The sequence below is a fragment of the Hemiscyllium ocellatum genome, chromosome 34, assembly GCF_020745735.1.
Source record: "Hemiscyllium ocellatum isolate sHemOce1 chromosome 34, sHemOce1.pat.X.cur, whole genome shotgun sequence".
Classification (NCBI taxonomy): Eukaryota; Metazoa; Chordata; class Chondrichthyes; order Orectolobiformes; family Hemiscylliidae; genus Hemiscyllium; species Hemiscyllium ocellatum.
Window position 1 is genome coordinate 23,198,506 of NC_083434.1, and position 18,869 is coordinate 23,217,374.

Genomic DNA, 18,869 nt, shown 5'->3' on the forward strand with positions numbered 1-18,869 from the left:
CTACCCACCTGACTAGATGTAGCAGAAGTTGCAGGCTGCCCTGTAGATTGAACTCCAAGCATTCATTCTACCATCACCCCCTCTAGATTTGAGCCCACAAAACATTTTTTGCCTCAAAGATATTTTCTAATCAGCCTGTTCTGTGATTCTGTTATTCTGATTCTCTACAGCAGGCACGACTTTAAACCTGGGCCTCCTGGCACAGAGGTATAGACACAGCCTTTTCACCAGAAGATCCAAAGTTTTTCCCTTGAGAGTTGGAGAGTGGGTGCCAGTGCCTTGTTTACTGACTGCTGCTTCTGTCAAAGTAGGAAATCCTTAACTGGGTCTCTTAGTTCAAAAGCCTGTTATCCTTATGACCTGACTAGGGCAAAAAATCACCAATGGGTGACAGTTTGATGCTGACAGTAGTGCTTAGAAAGCTAATCAGAAAATCCTATGCAGCAATGAAGCTTGCTAATTTGGATATGTGTGGCTGAATACTAATTCTCCCACAAAGTGCAGGAAGAGTTTTAACTATCACCAATTAGACACAATTTTTACAGCATTATATGTGGTGTATGAAACTCCTGTCTCAGATGTAGACAGATACTTCATTATACACATAAAACAGGCTCCCATAGCAGAAGAATTTAAACTTTAACCATTGCATGCCATGTTTCACCAAGTATTTAGAAACTCATTAGTGAAAAAGTGACCAGAACCATTCATTCCAGAAGGATTTTTATGCCACTTGCATTGCCCTAGGGCCCCTCAAGAAAGCCTTCAGTCTCCCATTTGCTGATCTTCGCCTCTCTCTATGGGATGTCCCCGGATTGTCCCAATTACAGCTATTGGTTTGAGTAGGAGCAATGTCCTTGGCCTGACTGCATTTCTTCCCAGCTGGTATTCCCAAAACCCTCCCTACCTCACCATAAGTATCGGGCCTATGGGCTGTTAACCATAAATCAGGTTATTTCTACGTGCACTTGGAAAATAATCAGTGACAATAAGAATTTGCAGCCCAGTTAAAACGTTTTTGAAAATGATGCTTTGCTTCCCCCTTGTGGTTATCTATCATAACTCGGTTGTATAAAATATCTATTCCCATTTACACATTTTAAAGCTTTGGACCATGTGCAACACTATAATTTCATCACCAATATCTTCATTGTCCTTTGATACTTTCTTTGCTTTTAACTGGTGTTAATGTTTCCAAACTCCATGAGACACCTAGGCGGCAAAATCCCAGGATTAAATTAATCAGAAGCACCGGAGATGACATAGAAGGCAATCAGAGGGTTACATAGGGTGGACAGTGAGAGCCTTGTTCCTCGGATGGTGATGGTTAACACAAGGGGACATAGCTTTAAATTGAGGGGTGAGAGATATTGGACAAATGTCAGAGGTAGTTTCTTTACTCAGAGAGTAGTAGAGGCATGGAACACACTGCCTGCAACAGTAGTAGACTCACCAACTTTCAGGGCATTTAAATGGTCATTGGATAGGCATATGGACGAGAATGGAATAGTGTAGGTGAGATGGACTTCAGATTAGTTTCACAGGTTGCAGCAACATCAAGGGCCAAAGGGCCTGTACTGCGCTGGAATGTTCTATGTTCTATGAGGAGCACTGATAGCTGATCTGACTGTGGTCTTACCACCACTTTTTAGCACCCCCAGAATCCTTCATCTGTTTGACATTTGAACTCTGTCACACTCACTTTGAATATAGTCAGTGAACCAGTAATCCTCTTTGTGGCTTCATTCATTAACTTAGTAAACACTTCAGCAATTATCTTAGTTGGTTGCTTAGCTTATGTTGCAAGTTTCTTGGAAATGGAGTTTTGATACTAAACAAAAGAGTTGTTAATCCTTAACTGAAAGCAAGCAAACATTTACCTCAACTTTAGAACTCAAGTTTCCAATTAATAATACAGGTAGATGATCCTTTATCCAAAATTGTAGGGACCAGCTTTTTTTTTGGAATTCGGAATTTTTCGAATGTCAGAATAAGTGACATTTTGATGGTGAAATTTTTAAAGATCTTACCGGAGGAGCAGACATACTAATTAAAACAGGCCTTGAGAGAGAATCCAGGCCTACCGGTGCTGGGCCACACCCCCTCACATTGCATCTGAGTGACACGCGTCAAATGGTTGTCGACCTGGGGGCATTCGGAGAGAATCCTCAGGCCGGCCGGTGCTGGACCACATCCTCTCCCCCATGTCACAGCTGAGTGACACGTGTCGAGTGAGTGTCGACCTGGGGGTGTTCATAGACGAACCCCAGACCTGTTGGTGCCTGGCAACACTACCCAGCCCCCCACAACCTCGCATTTGAGTGACATGCATCGAGTGGGTTTCGACTTGCATGAACTGTTTGCAGCCAAACAACCTTGTTAATGAGAAAAAAGCTTCACAAAGAACCTTCGGATTTTGGAGTTTATTGGATTTTGGGACTTAGGGTGAAGTACAGTCTACCTGTATTACATCTTAAAGCCTTGTCACACTGGTCAACCTTTGTTCATAAGAACCGCTGGCATAAGTCTAATGAATGTGCTTTAAATTGCTTCAAAACCTCCCTTTGAAGAATGTGAAATTGAGTGAACTCGAGCAGGACCATATCAGGAACTTGACCTCCATGTGATCTGCCAATATGGTGTTCAGCACATTGTATCGAACTTAACACCGCTTGCAACCTTTACATCTGAATTTTAAGGACTTAGTTAAAATTCTGCCAGGATGACTGTTCCAATGCTGGCATACCAAATAGATGCTAATTAAAAATTGAGTCTACACACTCCAATTGTAACTCCCCTAAAATGGAAGTGTTGAATTCTTGTGAGATGGTCAGATTTTAAGAATCTCAAACCCCATTACAACCCCCATACCAATAATTTACAAATTAAACAGAGATGGGACAAAAGAGGCATGTTGTAAAAGTATTAATATTAAGCTGCACACATATCCCGTTACTCCCAGGCAGCTGGTGAGTATTTGCCTATTATTTGACAGATTTAGCCTGCTTGCTAGATTTAACTGTGATTAGCCATCTTCCCAACAGCTCAAGGAAAGTTAGGACAGTCTCTTGGAGAAGGGTAATGCCTTTACATCACTGCTTGTGGGCAAAGAGAAATTACTCCTACACCTTCCAAACTTCACTATCTCCCTTTAATCAAGGTCTGTCATATCAATCTCTCAAAGGATGGGTATCTGATTCCCTATTCACCCCAATCCATCCAACACACTCCCATCATCATCTTCAAGCTCCTTATCTTGGGCAGCCCGGTTGACTTCTGGACAGGAATCATATTGTAGAAGCAAAGTGTACTTCCTGCATCCATACTAGAAAGATGCAGAATTTGGGCTTTCCTCACCAATACTCTGCTGCTTGCTGGCCAAATCCCCAGTGTTAATAGCGGAACTAATATCTCAAAACAAATCTGAATCCAACACCAGTTCATAGAATCCTTGCAGTGAAGAAGCAGGCCATGTGACCCATCAAGTCCACACCCATCCTCCAAAGAGCATCTCACCCAGACCCAATCCCCTACCCTATAGCCCTGCATTTTCCATGGCTAATCCACCCAACCTACACACTCCTGCTAACTATGGGCAATTTAGCATGGTCAATCCACCGAAACCACACATCATTGGATTGTGGGAGGAAGCCTGCGTTCCTGGAGGAAACCAATACAGATGCAGGAAGAAATTGCAAGCTCCACACTGATAGTTGCCCGAGGATGGAATTGAACCTGTGTCGCTGGTGCATGAAGCAGCGGTGCTAACCACTGAGACATCATGCTGACCCCTATTAGATTCACGTTTCCTTGTGGAAAATAGAGCCCATTATTGATCATGATGCTGTGCTGTTTGATGAGTTCACAGAAAACTAAACTTGAGACAACTATTGCAATTTGTTGAACTTGTTTAAAGTTAAAAATCTCACAACACCAGGTTGTAGTCTAACAGGTCTGTTGTGAGATTTTTAACTTTGTCCACCCAGTCCAACACCAGCACCTCCCAGCCTTGTTTGTTTGAGTAATACATAAATTATGCAATCACTGATTTTCTATCAAGCACTGGTCAGACTAAGATGTTGCAGAAAGCCTCAGAGATCTGGATTTACTCCTGTTAAATTCCATCAGGAAATTGCAAAGGTAAAAATGATTGGACAATATATAATGTGACTATAATATATCGTGATATTTTTTACCAAACAGGGGATAGATGGCAAAGATGGAATTGGTCCTCAAGGCAGAAACGGGAGAAAGGTAACTAAATAATATTCTATGGTTCCACATTGCAAAAACATGCCTTCTCTTTCTACTTTCTGTTTTAAGATCTGTACCTGAAACTATTGAATCGTTGAGAATGGTAGGATCTCATTTTGACCGATTACGCTAATGATTATCACCAGCTAACAATCTTCCATAGAAGAACACACATTCCTGTACACAGGATCATGTTGGTATGGGCTATGTCATTTATTTTTCAAAACTATCGTGAAGACAAGAAATGGAAGAAACCATTACTATTTATGGATCAAGAACTCACTGAATAGTAAGACTTTTCAAGGGGATTTTTGTACATAAAAGGAGTCAATCACTTCCTTTGATTCCAAAAGTAAGAGAATTAGGAATGCTGCACTTATACACAGAAATTTGCTCTCAAAATAATGATCGCTGTGTTCATCACATTCTTGCGTAACTTAAAATAGATGTTGGAGGTTAATTATGTGTGTATAATAAATATGTTTCCTTTTCCTGTTTGTACAGAACTACTGCTAGTGTTAAACATCATTGAAAATAAGATTTTATTTTAATTTACAATGCTTCTACTGAAAGAAATCCACAATGGGGTGTTTTGTTTTTCATTGTAACCCTATTTTAATTAAGTTGATTGCTATAAATGTTATAATAAAAAAAGGCAGATTTTTGTGACAAAAAATATTAAGCCCCAATTAATTAGATTATTGTGTTTATTTTCTCTCATGACTTTGTTATGCAATGTGAAAATACAATGTTGCTCATTGAAATGAGAAAACGTATCAAATTAAATTCTGTAATTCTAATTCTGAAAAGTGGGCAAGTTAGGAGAGGATCTTTAACAACCAGGAGAGTTTTGGTGGATAACCACTGGTCTCAATTAAATTTCACTCTGCCAACAATGATACCAGGTGAGATAATTTTACAGCCGGGTCTCAATGACACAACAATGTACAGTCCTACAATTTCTGGTCAGGAAGTAGGATTAAAGTAAGGACTGGCCTTCAGCCATGCAAGAACCTTTTGGCTATCCATAGCATTCAAGTAGGTGTTGGGAAGGGAATTCCATATTGGATATAGTGCAAGAGAAAGTGAAGGGATATTAAGACCAGGAAAGATTAAAGTTTTGTATTTGAGGCCGAGAAGAGATCTTCAGCTTCTTCTCCTTGTGGTTCCAGCAAGGAAGATGCAAAGTTCATCAGCTTCCCAATGCTTTTCACAATGGCCCACTCAGGCCTGTTAAAACTTTTTTAAGGTCCAATGTGTTGTTGGGGGTCCTGATTAGCCTATTTAAATTAAAGGTCGACTTGTTTTGAAAGTGCAGATTTGCTGCTTCTTTGGTAGTGTCCTGCTGGGATCTTGTTAGCTTTCTAGCAAATAATTAACCCTTAGGATATTTAAAAGCACACCACCAATTTTCACTGGGTAAGTACAGTTACCGTGACTCCATCTTTCCTCCTGCTGGATTAATAGGTCAAGTAAAATCATGAAGCTATTCCTTAGAAGACATTTTACAATTCCATGAGCAATAACTAACAAAGAACATCTCTCCAGAATGTTTCATGTTGTAGGTAATGCAACAAAACAAAATCTTCCCCAATAAATAAATAAGAATTGTTGTTGAAATGCTGCAGGTGATGACTGAGAGGGTGGATGATGATTTGGTAAAAATCTACAGAAAGACTTCAGCTGTACGATCTAACAATTAGCATTGTTTCATTCTATGTTGCAAAATCAAAATTAGGATAAATTTTTTTATCTCCAATATTGTGTTTCCACATGGATAGTTTTTGTCTAATTAGCCCAATAACTTTCTTTTTAATTCTACAGGGGGAACAAGGACCACAAGGCAACTTCGGCAGAAAGGTACATTTCCTGTTTATCATAAGAAATATGGTTATCTCCAACTTTAGATTACTTCATGTGGAAGATGACCCATCTTTACTTCTTTATTTATTGTCATGGTTTTAGGGAGAAGATGGACTTCCTGGTCAAAATGGAGGACAAGGAGCCAAAGGAATGAGAGGGAACAGGGTAGAAACTTCATCTAAAGCATTACAGTTTTAAAGCACAAATGTGACTTCTTACACTTACATTATCAAATTGGAGTCAAAAATAGGCTTAGTCAATTAACAGTCTATGTTTTGTAGTAAATAGAGAATTATTATAGTTTAATTAGAATTAGCATTATGTTGACATCATTGTAAATTTATAATATGAGGAGGTTTACCATCATTCAAACAGAAACATGTTATGGAAATGGTTCAAAACTCTGAACCTAAAATAAATCAGCGAATCATAGGATTTTACAATACACTGTACCAGTGCCACTTCTATGAAAGAACACTCCAATTCAATCCTGTCATTCTTTCCCAAAGGCCAGGGAATTGTTCCTATTCAAATATTTATCCAATTTCTTTTGAAAGATTGTGTTGAAACAACGACTGTAATCCTTATGGGTATGACATTCAGATCATCATGCCTTGCCGCACAACTAAAATGTTTCTGCTTTTCACCTCTGGTTAATTCTGTCAGTCTGTGCCCTTGGTTCGTGAGATTGCTGTCGATAGAAATTTCTCTTCAGTTATTCTTATCAAACCCTTCATAATTTTCAATGCTTCTCTCAAGTTTCTCCTAGGCCTCCTCTGCGTGAAACAGTTTCTCCAGGCTTTCCACAAACATGCAGTCTTTGATTTGTACTATTCCTGTAATTCTCCTCTCTTGATACTATTCCAAAAATGTGGCGGCCAGAATTGGTCACAAACTCCAGCCGGGATCCCACCAGCATTTTATAATGTTTACTGTAATTTCCTTACTTTTGTACTCTACTCTGTAATTAATAATGTCAAGGATCTTGTACACCTTTTCTTGACAGCACATGTTCAGCTTCCTCCAAAGACTTATGAATGCATATCTCCAGGTCTCTCTCTTCATATCAGCCATTTACTTTAGATTGCTTCTGTTCATTCTTCCAGAAACTCGTCGCTTCAGATTTCCCTGCAGTAAATTTGATTTCCACATGTCTGCCCATTTTACCAATCAACCATGTCTTCCTGAAGCCGATTACTGGACTCATCATGGTTCATTACATTTCAGAATTCTGTGTGATCTTCAAAATCTGAAATTATATCTTGTATACACAAGTTCCACTCATTAATATACTTCAAAAGTATAATGGCCCCAGTAGTGACTGTTTTGTGGCCATAAGTGCACACTTCATTGCAGTTTGAAATCAAACGTTCACCATGCCTGTTTGTTTTCCATTCCTTAGCCAATTTTAGAATGATATAACCACACCAATTTAAGGATTTCAATTTTGCTAACAGATCAATTATGTGGTGTTTTATTAATTGTTTTAAAGAACTACATCATAACATCAACTTTCATTCTTCTTCAAAGTGCTTAGTCAAGTCAAATACATTTTTTTCTTTATAAATTCATGCTGACTTTAAAATTTAAAGCTTTTCTAAGTGATTCTGATCAACTGATTGATCTTGAAAAGGATTATTGACACAATTTCAGACTTTGAACAAAGAACTTGGAAATGTAATGAACCATGAAGATCCAGTAATAGACTTCTGGAAGACATGGTTGCTTTGGTCAAAAGGGCAGATGTGCAAAACAAATTTGCTGCAGGGAAAATGAAGTGATTAGCTTCAGTAGGAAGAAAGAACAGAAGCAATATTAAGTAAATTCTGCAATCTTAAATGGCTTACATGAAGGGAGAAACTTAGAGATATACATTCACAAGCCTTAAAAGGAAGCTGGACATAAACATTTACCCGTTACTGACGTTATACTGATTTACCTGCACTTGCTAATGTTATCCCAATTCCCTTTTACAAACAGGGATGTACCAGCATCTCCTCATTGTTGTGCAGTGTATTGTTATTCTTAATCATCTTCTACATGAATGAGTTCTGCAATGTGTACATGTCAAGCTTCTGTTTAGTTTAGTAAGAGGAGTTTTGTAGAGTGAACAAGACATAGCTTATTGCATTTCTGCAATTATTCACAGATTGTAAGAGTAAGACGTTAGCTGTACTACACAGATTGTTGAGAGGGCCCACCTTTAGGTCTGTTGCTTTTGCTCCCACTATGACATCATCTCAATATATGTTGCTTATTGCACTCAATCAAGTATTGGCCCTTTCAGAACCACTTCCAGCTTCTCTCCCCGCATTTCTTTTTTTACTGATGACAATTATTGTTATATGTTGACTAAATAATTACATTTACCAATATTCCCTCTCTGCCAAGTCTTTTACTTTACAAATTCAGATGGTTTGGAGGTTACACTATTCTTCCCAAATATGTTCTGTACAGATTCAGAAAAATGACACTTTAGTGAATAGCAAGTAGTTGTGTTGACCCTCATCCTAAGAATCTGAAGTTCTCTTCTGAATTAAAATATCTTAACTTCCTTGAAATTCTTTTACAGTGAGCCTTCACCCTGCAGGAACAGGTATTTTTCTTTCCTTCTCTCTTTCGGCATGTCTTGTTTTTTTTCTTAATGGTGTCTCCCATGGATTTGTATGCATTATATTTTCAATTTGTAGTAGTGGACTTCTGGTCTCAATCTGCCTGCAGATCTGTGCTGAAGTAGATATACTCATTGTTGATCATTTTAGACTTCCTCATTTGCCTATACAGCTGAGGCTGTGTATGACTCTGGGCAGACCACTTTTAGAATATCACCTCAGGAAGGAAGTGCTGGCCTCAGAGGAGGTCCCGAGAATATATATAAGAATGATTCCAAGTTGAAGAGCTTGTCTTATCAGGAGTGGTTAAAGACTCTGGATCTATGCTGCAGTGGAGTTTAGAAAGATGAGAGTGGTTGGGGGGAGGGAGTGACAGGGTTGGGGGGGCGGGGGAAGAGGTGGGGGAGACTGATTTGTATTCTGCAAATTTCAGAGCCCTGGAGAGAGTGGATATAGAAAATATGTTTCCACTAATGGGAGAGACCAGGACCTGAGGGCACAGCCTCAGAGTGAAGGGATGACCCTGTAGAATTGAGATGAGGAGGAATTTCTTCAGCCAGACAGTGGTGAATCTTAAGAATCCATTGCCATAGTGGAATCCAAGTCATTGAGTATATTTAAGACAGAGATAGACAGATTCTTAAGGCTTGCAGGGAGAAGGCAGGAGAATAGGGTTGAGAAATATATTAGCCATGATCGGATGGTAGAATAGACTTGATGGGATGAATGGTCTAATTCTGTTCCTATATCTTAGCAAATGAATTATTAAGAAAATCAATATGTTCACTTCTATTTGTGTTCCTGAAAGATTCTTTTTTGCTTGATGTGGTATCCATAATAGTTGTTTAGGATTCTTCTTTTGGAGATTAGGAGATCAGGAGTTCTATTTGAACTGATCCTTTCCTAATCTTCTCAGCATCTAATGTATGACTTGAATTTGTCACAACTAGCTTATTCCCTGCTGTAATGTAATGTGACTCAATTCCGTTCCGGATACTTCCATTGTCTCAAGTTGGGTAAAAAGTTCAGTTGCTGAAAATGTGTTGCTGGTTAAAGCACAGCAGATTAGGCAGCATCCAAGGAACAGGAAATTCGACGTTTCGGGCCAGAGCCCTTCATCAGGAATGAGGAGAATGTGCCAGGCAGGCTAAGATAAAAGGTAGGGAGGAGGGACTTGGGGGAGGGGCGATGGAGATGTGATAGGTGGAAGGAGGTCAAGGTGACGGTGATAGGTTGGAGTGGGGTGGGGGCGGAGAGGTCAGGAAGAAGATTGCAGGTTAGGAGGGCGGTGCTGAGTTGAGGGAACTGACTGAGACAAGGTGGGGGGAGGGGAAATGAGGAAACTGGAGAAATCTGAGTTCATTCCTTGTGGTTGGAGGGTTCCCAGGCGGAAGATGAGGCGCTCCTCCTCCAGCCATCGTGTTGTTATGTTCTGCCGATGGAGGAGTCCAAGGACCTGCATGTCCTCGGTGGAGTGGGAGGGAGAGTTAAAGTGTTGAGCCACGGGGTGGTTGGGTTGGTTGTTCTGGGCGTCCCAGAGGTGTTCTCTGAAGCGTTCCGCAAGTAGGCGGCCCGTCTCCCCAGTGTAGAGGAGGCCACATCGGGTGCAGCGGATGCAATAGATGATGTGTGTGGAGGTGCAGGTGAACTTGTGGCGGATATGGAAGGATCCCTTGGGGCCTTGGAGGGAAGTGAGGGAGGAAGTGTGGGCGCAAGTTTTACATTTCCTGCGGTTGCAGGGGAAGGTGCCGGGAGTGGAGGTTGGGTTGGTGGGGGGTGTGGACCTGACGAGGGAGTCATGAAGGGTGTGGTCTTTGCAGAACGCTGATAGGGGAGGGGAGGGAAATATATCCCTGGTGGTGGGATCCGTTTGGAGGTGGCGGAAATGACGGCGGATGATACGCTGTATGCGGAGGTTGGTGGGGTGGTAGGTGAGAACCAGTGGGGTTCTGTCTTGGTGGCGGTTGGAGGAGCGGGGCTCAAGGGCGGAGGAGCGGGAAGTGGAGGAGATGCGGTGGAGGGCATCGTAGATCACGTCTGGGGGGAATCTGCGGTCCTTGAAGAAGGAGGCCATTTGGGCTGTACGGTATTGGAACTGGTCCTCCTGGGAGCAGATGCGGCGGAGACGAAGGAATTGGGAATATGGGATGGAGTTTTTACAGGGGGCAGGGTGGGAGGAGGTGTAGTCTATGTAGCTGTGGGAGTCAGTCGGTTTATAGTAGATGTCTGTGTTGAGTCGGTCACCTGAGATAGAAAAGGAAAGGTCTAGGAAGGGAGGGAGGAGTCTGAGACAGTCCAGGTGAATTTGAGGTCGGGATGGAAGGTGTTGGTAAAGTGGATGAACTGTTCAACCTCCTCGTGGGAGCATGAGGCAGCGCCGATACAGTCATCGATGTAGCGGAGGAAAAGGTGGGGGGTGGTGCCAGTGTAGTTGCGGAAGATGGACTGTTCCACATATCCTACGAAGAGACAGGCATAGCTGGGGCCCATGCGGGTGCCCATGGCAACTCCTTTAGTTTGGAGGAAGTGGGAGGATTGAGAAGAGAAGTTATTCAGGGTGAGGACCAGTTCAGTCAGTCGAAGGAGGGTGTCAGTGGAAGGGTACTGGTTGGTGCGGCGGGAAAGGAAGAAGCGAGGGCTTTGAGTCCTTCGTGATGGGGGATGGAGGTATACAGGGACTGGATGTCCATCGTGAAGATAAGGCGTTGGGGACTGGGGAAGCGAAAATCATGGAGGAGGTGGAGGGCGTGGGTGGTGTCCCGAACGTAGGTGGGGAGTTCTTGGACTAAAGGGGGCAGAACCGTGTCGAGATACACGGAGATGAGTTCGGTGGGGCAGGAGCAGGCTGAGACAATGGGTCGACCGGGGCAGTCAGGTTTGTGGATTTTGGGCAGAAGGTAGAAGCGGGCGGTGCGGGGTTGTGGGACTATGAGGTTGGAGGCAGTGGATGGAAGATCCCCTGAGGTGATGAGGTTATTGATGGTCTGGGAGATGATGGTTTGGTGGTGGGAGGTGGGGTCATGGTCAAGGGGGCGATAAGAGGAGGCGTCCGCGAGCTGGCGTTTGGCCTCAGCGGTATAAAGGTCGGTGCGCCAAACTACTACCGCGCCTCCCTTGTCTGCCGGTTTGATGGTGAGGTTGGGGTTGGAGCGGAGGGAGTGGAGGGCTGCACGTTCTGAGGATGAGAGGTTGGAGTGGGTGAGAGGGGTGGACAGGTTGAGTCAGTTGATGTCGCGGCGGCAGTTGGCTATAAATAGATCGAGGGCGGGTAAGAGGCCAGCACGGGGTGTCCAGGTGGATGTGGTGTGTTGGAGGCGGGAGAAGGGGTCGTCAGAGGGTGGGCGGGAGTCTTGGTTGTAAAAGTAGGCACGGAGGCGAAGGCGGTGGAAGAATTGTTCAATATCTCGCCGCGTGTTGAACTCATTGATCCGAGGGCATAGAGGAATGAAGGTGAGGCCTCTGCTGAGGACTGATCTTTCATCCTCAGAGAGGGGGAGGTCTGGAAGGATGGTGAAGATCCGGCAAGGTTGGGAGCTAGGACCTGGTGTGGGACTGGAGCTGGGGGTGGGGGCGGGGTTAGGGGCGGGGACAGAGATCGACGTAGGGGCGGGGTTAGATGAGGTGACGTTGCTCGGTGTGGGGGCGGGGTCAAGTGTGGGGGCGGGGTCATGCATCGTGATCATCCGCCGTCATTTCCGCCACCTCCAAACGGATCCCACCACCAGGGATATATTTCCCTCCCCTCCCCTATCAGCGTTCCGAAAAGACCACTCCCTTCATGACTCCCTCGTCAGGTCCACACCCCCCACCAACCCAACCTCCACTCCCGGCACCTTCCCCTGCAACCGCAGGAAATGTAAAACTTGCGCCCACACTTCCTCCCTCACTTCCCTCCAAGGCCCCAAGGAATCCTTCCATATCCGCCACAAGTTCATCTGCACCTCCACACACATCATCTATTGCATCCGCTGCACCCAATGTGGCCTCCTCTACACTGGGGAGACGGGCCACCTACTTGCGGAACGCTTCAGGGAACACCTCTGGGACACCCGGACCAACCAACCCAACCACCCCGTGGCTCAACACTTTAACTCTCCCTCCCACTCCACCGAGGACATGCAGGTCCTTGGACTCCTCCATCGGCAGAACATAACAACACGACGGCTGGAGGAGGAGCGCCTCATCTTCCGCCTGGGAACCCTCCAACCACAAGGAATGAACTCAGATTTCTCCAGTTTCCTCATTTCCCCTCCCCCCCACCTTGTCTCAGTCGGTTCCCTCAACTCAGCACCGCCCTCCTAACCTGCAATCCTCTTCCTGACCTCTCCGCCCCCACCCCACTCCGGCCTATCACCCTCACCTTGACCTCCTTCCACCTATCCCACCTCCATCGCCCCTCCCCCAAGTCCCTCCTCCCTACCTTTTATCTTAGCCTGCCTGGCACATTCTCCTCATTCCTGATGAAGGGCTCTGGCCCGAAACGTCGAATTTCCTGCTCCTTGGATGCTGCCTGACCTGCTGTGCTTTAACCAGCAACACATTTTCAGCTCTGATCTCCAGCATCTGCAGACCTCACTTTTTACTATAAAGTTCAGTTACTGCTTCCATTTGCACTTGTTGTCAAAGTCTGCTGGTATTGGGATATAAATACTCTGCAGTTTTGATCACAGTGGAAAACATTTGTGACAAACTAGTATGGTCACAGATTCCCATCTCATTGATGGGATGAAACAAATTTCTCATTCCAACATATTTAACCTCTGAGGGTTTCTACTTATAGTTTAAGTTCCACTATGAGCTTATAAGTAAAATCTACTGGCTGATTCTTGACATTTTATTGTTTACCCCATTCAGGGTTTGAAGGAAGTTGGGGTCTCTTTGCATTCAATGCATCCCAGCTAGAGTAAATATTCCTAGTTGTGGAGCAATGTAGATTTTGTAATATTCAGTGTTCACATGTGTTTGAGAGTTGCTTGTATAATACCTATAATGTTGAACATGACTCTTCCTGGACCACGTCGTTAAACCTCTGGCTGCAAGAGATGTTACGTCAGCTGAGAAAATATGGCAATATTGAGACATTGCTCCCATGTTTAACTTGACATTTATGAGGTGTCTATTCACAAAAATGTTAGCTTATCAAAGTACTTTGCTCACCAAGTTCTTCGAAGAAAACTTTGCCTTATTTGCCTCATGCATCTGGTTGTGTGGATAATTATTCAGCTTCTGCTTTTCTGTGATTGTGGTCCTTCTTCAGCATATTTTTTTGAAAGTTACTTACTTTATCACAATAAAAACAGTTGGCTTGAAGAGCTGGATACTCTTCACACCTGGAAGGTTTCTTTGCTCTGTGATATTTATTTTTCACTCATGGCCGTTCATGTACACTTTGCTGTTCTGGAGAGATTTTTGGCTCTTTGCAAGTTTAAGGAATATACCCCCTGCTTTTGTGGTGGATTCCTATCTTTCGCAATTATACTGGAGATAGCCAAAATATTTCCTTGTTGGACCAGAAGCATTCTTTTTTTTATATAAGTTGTCCGCCTCTGATCTATTTGAAAAGATTCACCTCAATAATTGACCTGCCCTCCACTTCCGGATTATACCAGTGGCCTCCTGACTCCTATTAGCTTTTTATTTTACCAGTTGTACCTTGAAATATTGTGTGCTGTGTGGTGATACTCGATCTGAGCTACAACTTGTTTTTTAAACCCTGTGATGCTTAAATTTTTTCCTTTTTATTGTGGATGTTTAGCTTTGACTCATTAAATCCCTGATGTCTGTTTGTTTACTGGCTGAACTTGGATTTGGGAACTATTCCTACAAACCAGAGTCTCATGATGCCATGCTGATCAGCTTTCTGTGTGGGCTGTTATTTATATATTTATATTTTATTTTATTAATATTTTAACTGTATGGATCCGTTAGATGTTTACACAGCCAAGTGTATGCAAGGATAACTACGTTCTGATCTAGTGAGAAGAGACTTGCGGAGTTAAACAACGTGCAATTTATTGCTTCTCAGTTACAAAACTAGGCTGTGCAGTATAATAAAGTTGTTGAGAGAATGTAACCTTAGATCTGTCTCCCATAAGATTTTACTTTATTTTCTGACCACACAGTTGCAGTGTCTGCTGCTTATTGTATTCAATCAAGTATTCCTCCAAGTAGATCTTTCTAAACCCATATACTATATTCTTGATGAACTCCATCTTAATTCCTCTCTCACCTGTTATGATATTCACAGCATCTTCTTCAGTGAATTCAAATGTTTAGTATTAATTTACTCCTCAAACATATCATCTACTTCCATACACAAATCTTTTTAATAGTGCCGAATGGACCCTATCCTTTCTTTGATTATTGTTTCACAGTTCATGTTTAGAAAAGATTTTTGGTTTCCCTCTTATGTTACCCACTAAGCTCCTCTTTTATATAAATGTTGCCTCTCATTTATGTTTTCAGATCATGCCTGATCTTTCTTGTATGTAGCTTGGTTCTCTTGCCTATTAAATTATGAACCCATCATTTGTCAGAAGTATTCATTTAATGTTTTATTTTAATGTCCATATCTTCAGCCATCCACAATGCTCAAATTTTGAAAGCCCTTCCTTTCTTCCAGGCTATCTTCTCTTTGAAGAAATCCGATTCCTTGTTTGTTGCTTTACCTAGAAAATTTTGATTCCCATTCAACTCTGAATTAAGTTGTCTTCAAGTTGAATATTTTTATGTTTTCCTTTTTCCTTGCCATTTTTTAAAACTACTTTCTGGACAATTCCTACACTGCCGCCTTCTTTCTACCATGCCAGATTGCCACCCATTTAACATGCTCTTGAAAGAGCTGCAACTGCAAGATTCCTGCCTTCTGGAATGTTGCTCCAGGAAATTCTCAGCTTCCCATATGCTGTGCAATGAAACCAATTGCTCTCACACTCAGAAACTCTGGATATGCATTTGAGGAACTGTAGGAACTTCCTGAACATATGGTTATTCAGGACATGTTGTAGTTCCCACACGGCTTAGGAATTGAAGGCAGTGGATCTGTGCTGTCCCATCATGTTCAAACTTCTAGCAAATTACATTATATATGTATATTTAACTTGATATCCTCTTATTTCTATTTATTATTTCATTACTTATATACAATTTTAATGTAATTTAATTCATTTTAATATTGGCATCCTTTATCTAGTTAATAATTATTGAAGAATTAAATTTCCAGTATATTAAAAATCTCATTAAATTTGTCACAGGCACATATATAACTCCAATACTATTCATCATCAAGTTTAGAATTTAATATATAAGGATCTCTGTGAAATAATGTGATGAACTCATTATCTTTTAGGGCAATGCTGGTGATTCTGGTGATCCTGGTGAACCAGGAGAGATGGGATTTACTGGATTAAGGGTAAGACAGACAACTGCTTTGTTAAGTTAGAATCTCACCAACTTACAAATGCACAGGTTTGACAGACAATATAAAACTTTTGTAAAGATGTTTGTAAATTACTTTGAATGCCACACCATTTGTGGATAGATTAGTTAGCCAATTGTTCTCAAATATTTGTCCCTGGACTTGTTGAATGTAAAGAAACACAGTGTTTTGAAAAGATACTTTAAGTAACTGTCAGGAGCAATTAATGATCAATTAAATTTGAAAGAATCTAATATTTAATTACTGAGGTTCCATGCCAAGGAATCCCTTTCCTGAAGCCAGCCACTATCTGCTTCCATTAAAAGCCTCCTTAAAACCTACTTCTTTGCTGAAACATATAGTCCCTCTTTCTAATATCGCCCAGTGGTCTCCATTTTTTCAGGTGGCTGCACAGCAGATTTAGCAAGATTGGAGATTTTAGTTCCTGCGTTAAACACACATTGGGAAATTGTGTCGTTGGTTAAGATATACCACACAACTCAAGAATAGGTTGGAGCTATAAATTAGAGATATGCTACAAAATGCAATAATAGGAGGATTGAGCAAGTCTGCCCCTTTTAATTATTCTGCAGTAACCTGACAGAAAATATGTGTGAAGATCAATTGGGAATAAAATTGAATCTGCAATCCTGACATAGTCATGGACAGTGAATTTTGTTGAAATATTTGACTGTGTGAAGATTGATCGGTAAACTGAATTACCGAAGAATTGCTAGCACCTGTGGAATCAAATATCAGCATCTTCAGGTGAGGAAGAAGAAAAAAAGGAAAGTCTAGTTTCCAACAAGTGTCAGTGTGAAGGCAAAGATCAGATTATTTGATTCATTGATTTCCATGCAAATCATTCCATGAAGCATCATTCTCAAATTTATATTTATATAGAGTATACCATCACAAATTTAGGCATCTCTTCTGTCCAGTGTGAAACTGTGATTGTGAAGATACAATGCACATCAGAAAGCAGGAAGAAAATGTAAAGTAAATATAAAGTAAAGAAGTTGAAAGTAAAATTAGGAGCTTACGTAATTTAAGCTACTTTTTCTATTTTTTCATGGGATGAGGGTGTCACTGGCTAGGCCAGCATTTATCGCTCATCGCTAATTGCCCAGAGGGCAGTTAAGAATCAACCACATTGTTGTGGGTCTAGAGTCACATGTAGGTCAGACTAGGTAAGGAAGGCAGTTTCCTCTCCCTCAAGGACATTAATGCACCAGATGGGTTTTTCCACCAATCAACATAGTCATCGTTAGACTTTTAATTTCAGATTCTTGCTGAATTCAAATTGCACCATCTGCCATGGTGGGATTTGAACTCAGACCCCAGAATGTTTCCTGGGATCTCTAGATTAATAGTCCAGTGATAATACCACTACGCCATCGTCTTCCCCTCGTAATATAGTATAAATTATTTCATCACCCTCAATAAAGGTTTACAAATCTGTTCTTGATTCCCATAAATAATAAAGGAAACTGCTGAGTTTATATTCTCACATCTTTATGTTCATTTCTAACTGTTTCCTTTTCACAATTGAAATTTTCCTTGGTCATAAAATTACAGAAGCCATGATGGACTTCAGTAATACGTTCAACAAGGTTCCCCATGGGAGAGTGGTTAGCAAGGTTAGATCTCATGGAATACAGGGAGAACTAGGCATATGGATGCAGAACTAGCTCAAAAGTAGAAGAGAGAGTGTGGTGGTGGAGAATTGTTTTTCAGACTGGAGGCCTGTGACCAGTGGAGTGCCACAGGGATTGGTGCTGGGTACACTACATTTGATTATTTATATAAATGATTTGGATGTGATCATAAGAAGTATAGTTAGTAAGTTTGCAGATGACACCAAAATTGGAGGTGTAGTGGACAGCGAAGAAGGATATCTCAGATTACAACGGGATCTTGATCAGATGGGCCAATGGGCTGAGAAGTGGCAGATGGAGTTTAATTTAGATAAATGTGAGGTGCTTAGCAGGATTTATACAGTTAATGGTAAAGTCCTAGGGAGTGTTGCTGAACAAAGAGACCTTGGAGTGCAGGTTCATAGCTCCTTGAAAGTGAAGTCACAGGTAGATAGAATAGTGAAGGTATGCTATCCTTTATTGGTGAGAGTATTGAGTACAGGAGTTGGGAGGTCATGTTGCGGCTGTACACGACATTGGTTAGGCCGCTGTTGGAATACTGCGTGCAATTCTGGTCTCCTTCCGATTGGAAAGATGTTGTGAAACTTGAAAGGGTTCAGAAAAGATTTACAAGAATGTTGCCAGGGTTGGAGGATTTGAGCTATAGGGAGAGGCTGAACAGGCTGAGGCTGTTTTCTCTGAAACATCGGAAGCTGAGGGGTGAACTTATAGAGGTTTACAAAATCATGAGGGGCATGGATGAAATAAATAGACAAAACCTTTTCCCTGGGGTTGGCGAGTCCAGAACTAGAGGGCATATGCTTAGGGTGAGAGGGGAAAGATATAAAAGAGAGGGGAATGATATAAAACATTTTCACGCTAAGGGTGGTATGTGTATGGGATGAGCTGCCAGAGGAAGTGGTGGAGGCTGGTACAATTGCAAAATTTAAAAGGCATCTGGATGTGTATATGAATAGGAAGGGTTTGGAGGGATTTGGGCAGGATGCTGGCAGGTGGGGCTAGATTGGGTTGGGATATCTGGTCAGCATGGATGAGTGGGGCAGAAGGGTCTGCTTTCCATGCTGT

General features: G+C 42.0%; 1 protein-coding gene across 1 annotated transcript in view; it reads left to right on the forward strand.

Annotated features, from left to right (window-relative positions):
* Positions 1-18,869, forward strand: part of LOC132832153 (collagen alpha-3(VI) chain-like) — a 118,307-nt gene that overhangs the window by 95,138 nt on the left and 4,300 nt on the right. Inside the window, exons 22-25 of the mRNA XM_060849902.1 lie at positions 4,204-4,254; positions 6,079-6,114; positions 6,220-6,282; positions 16,078-16,140. Coding sequence (XP_060705885.1) covers positions 4,204-4,254; positions 6,079-6,114; positions 6,220-6,282; positions 16,078-16,140 — 213 coding nt within the window. The remainder of the gene's footprint in view (positions 1-4,203; positions 4,255-6,078; positions 6,115-6,219; positions 6,283-16,077; positions 16,141-18,869) is intronic.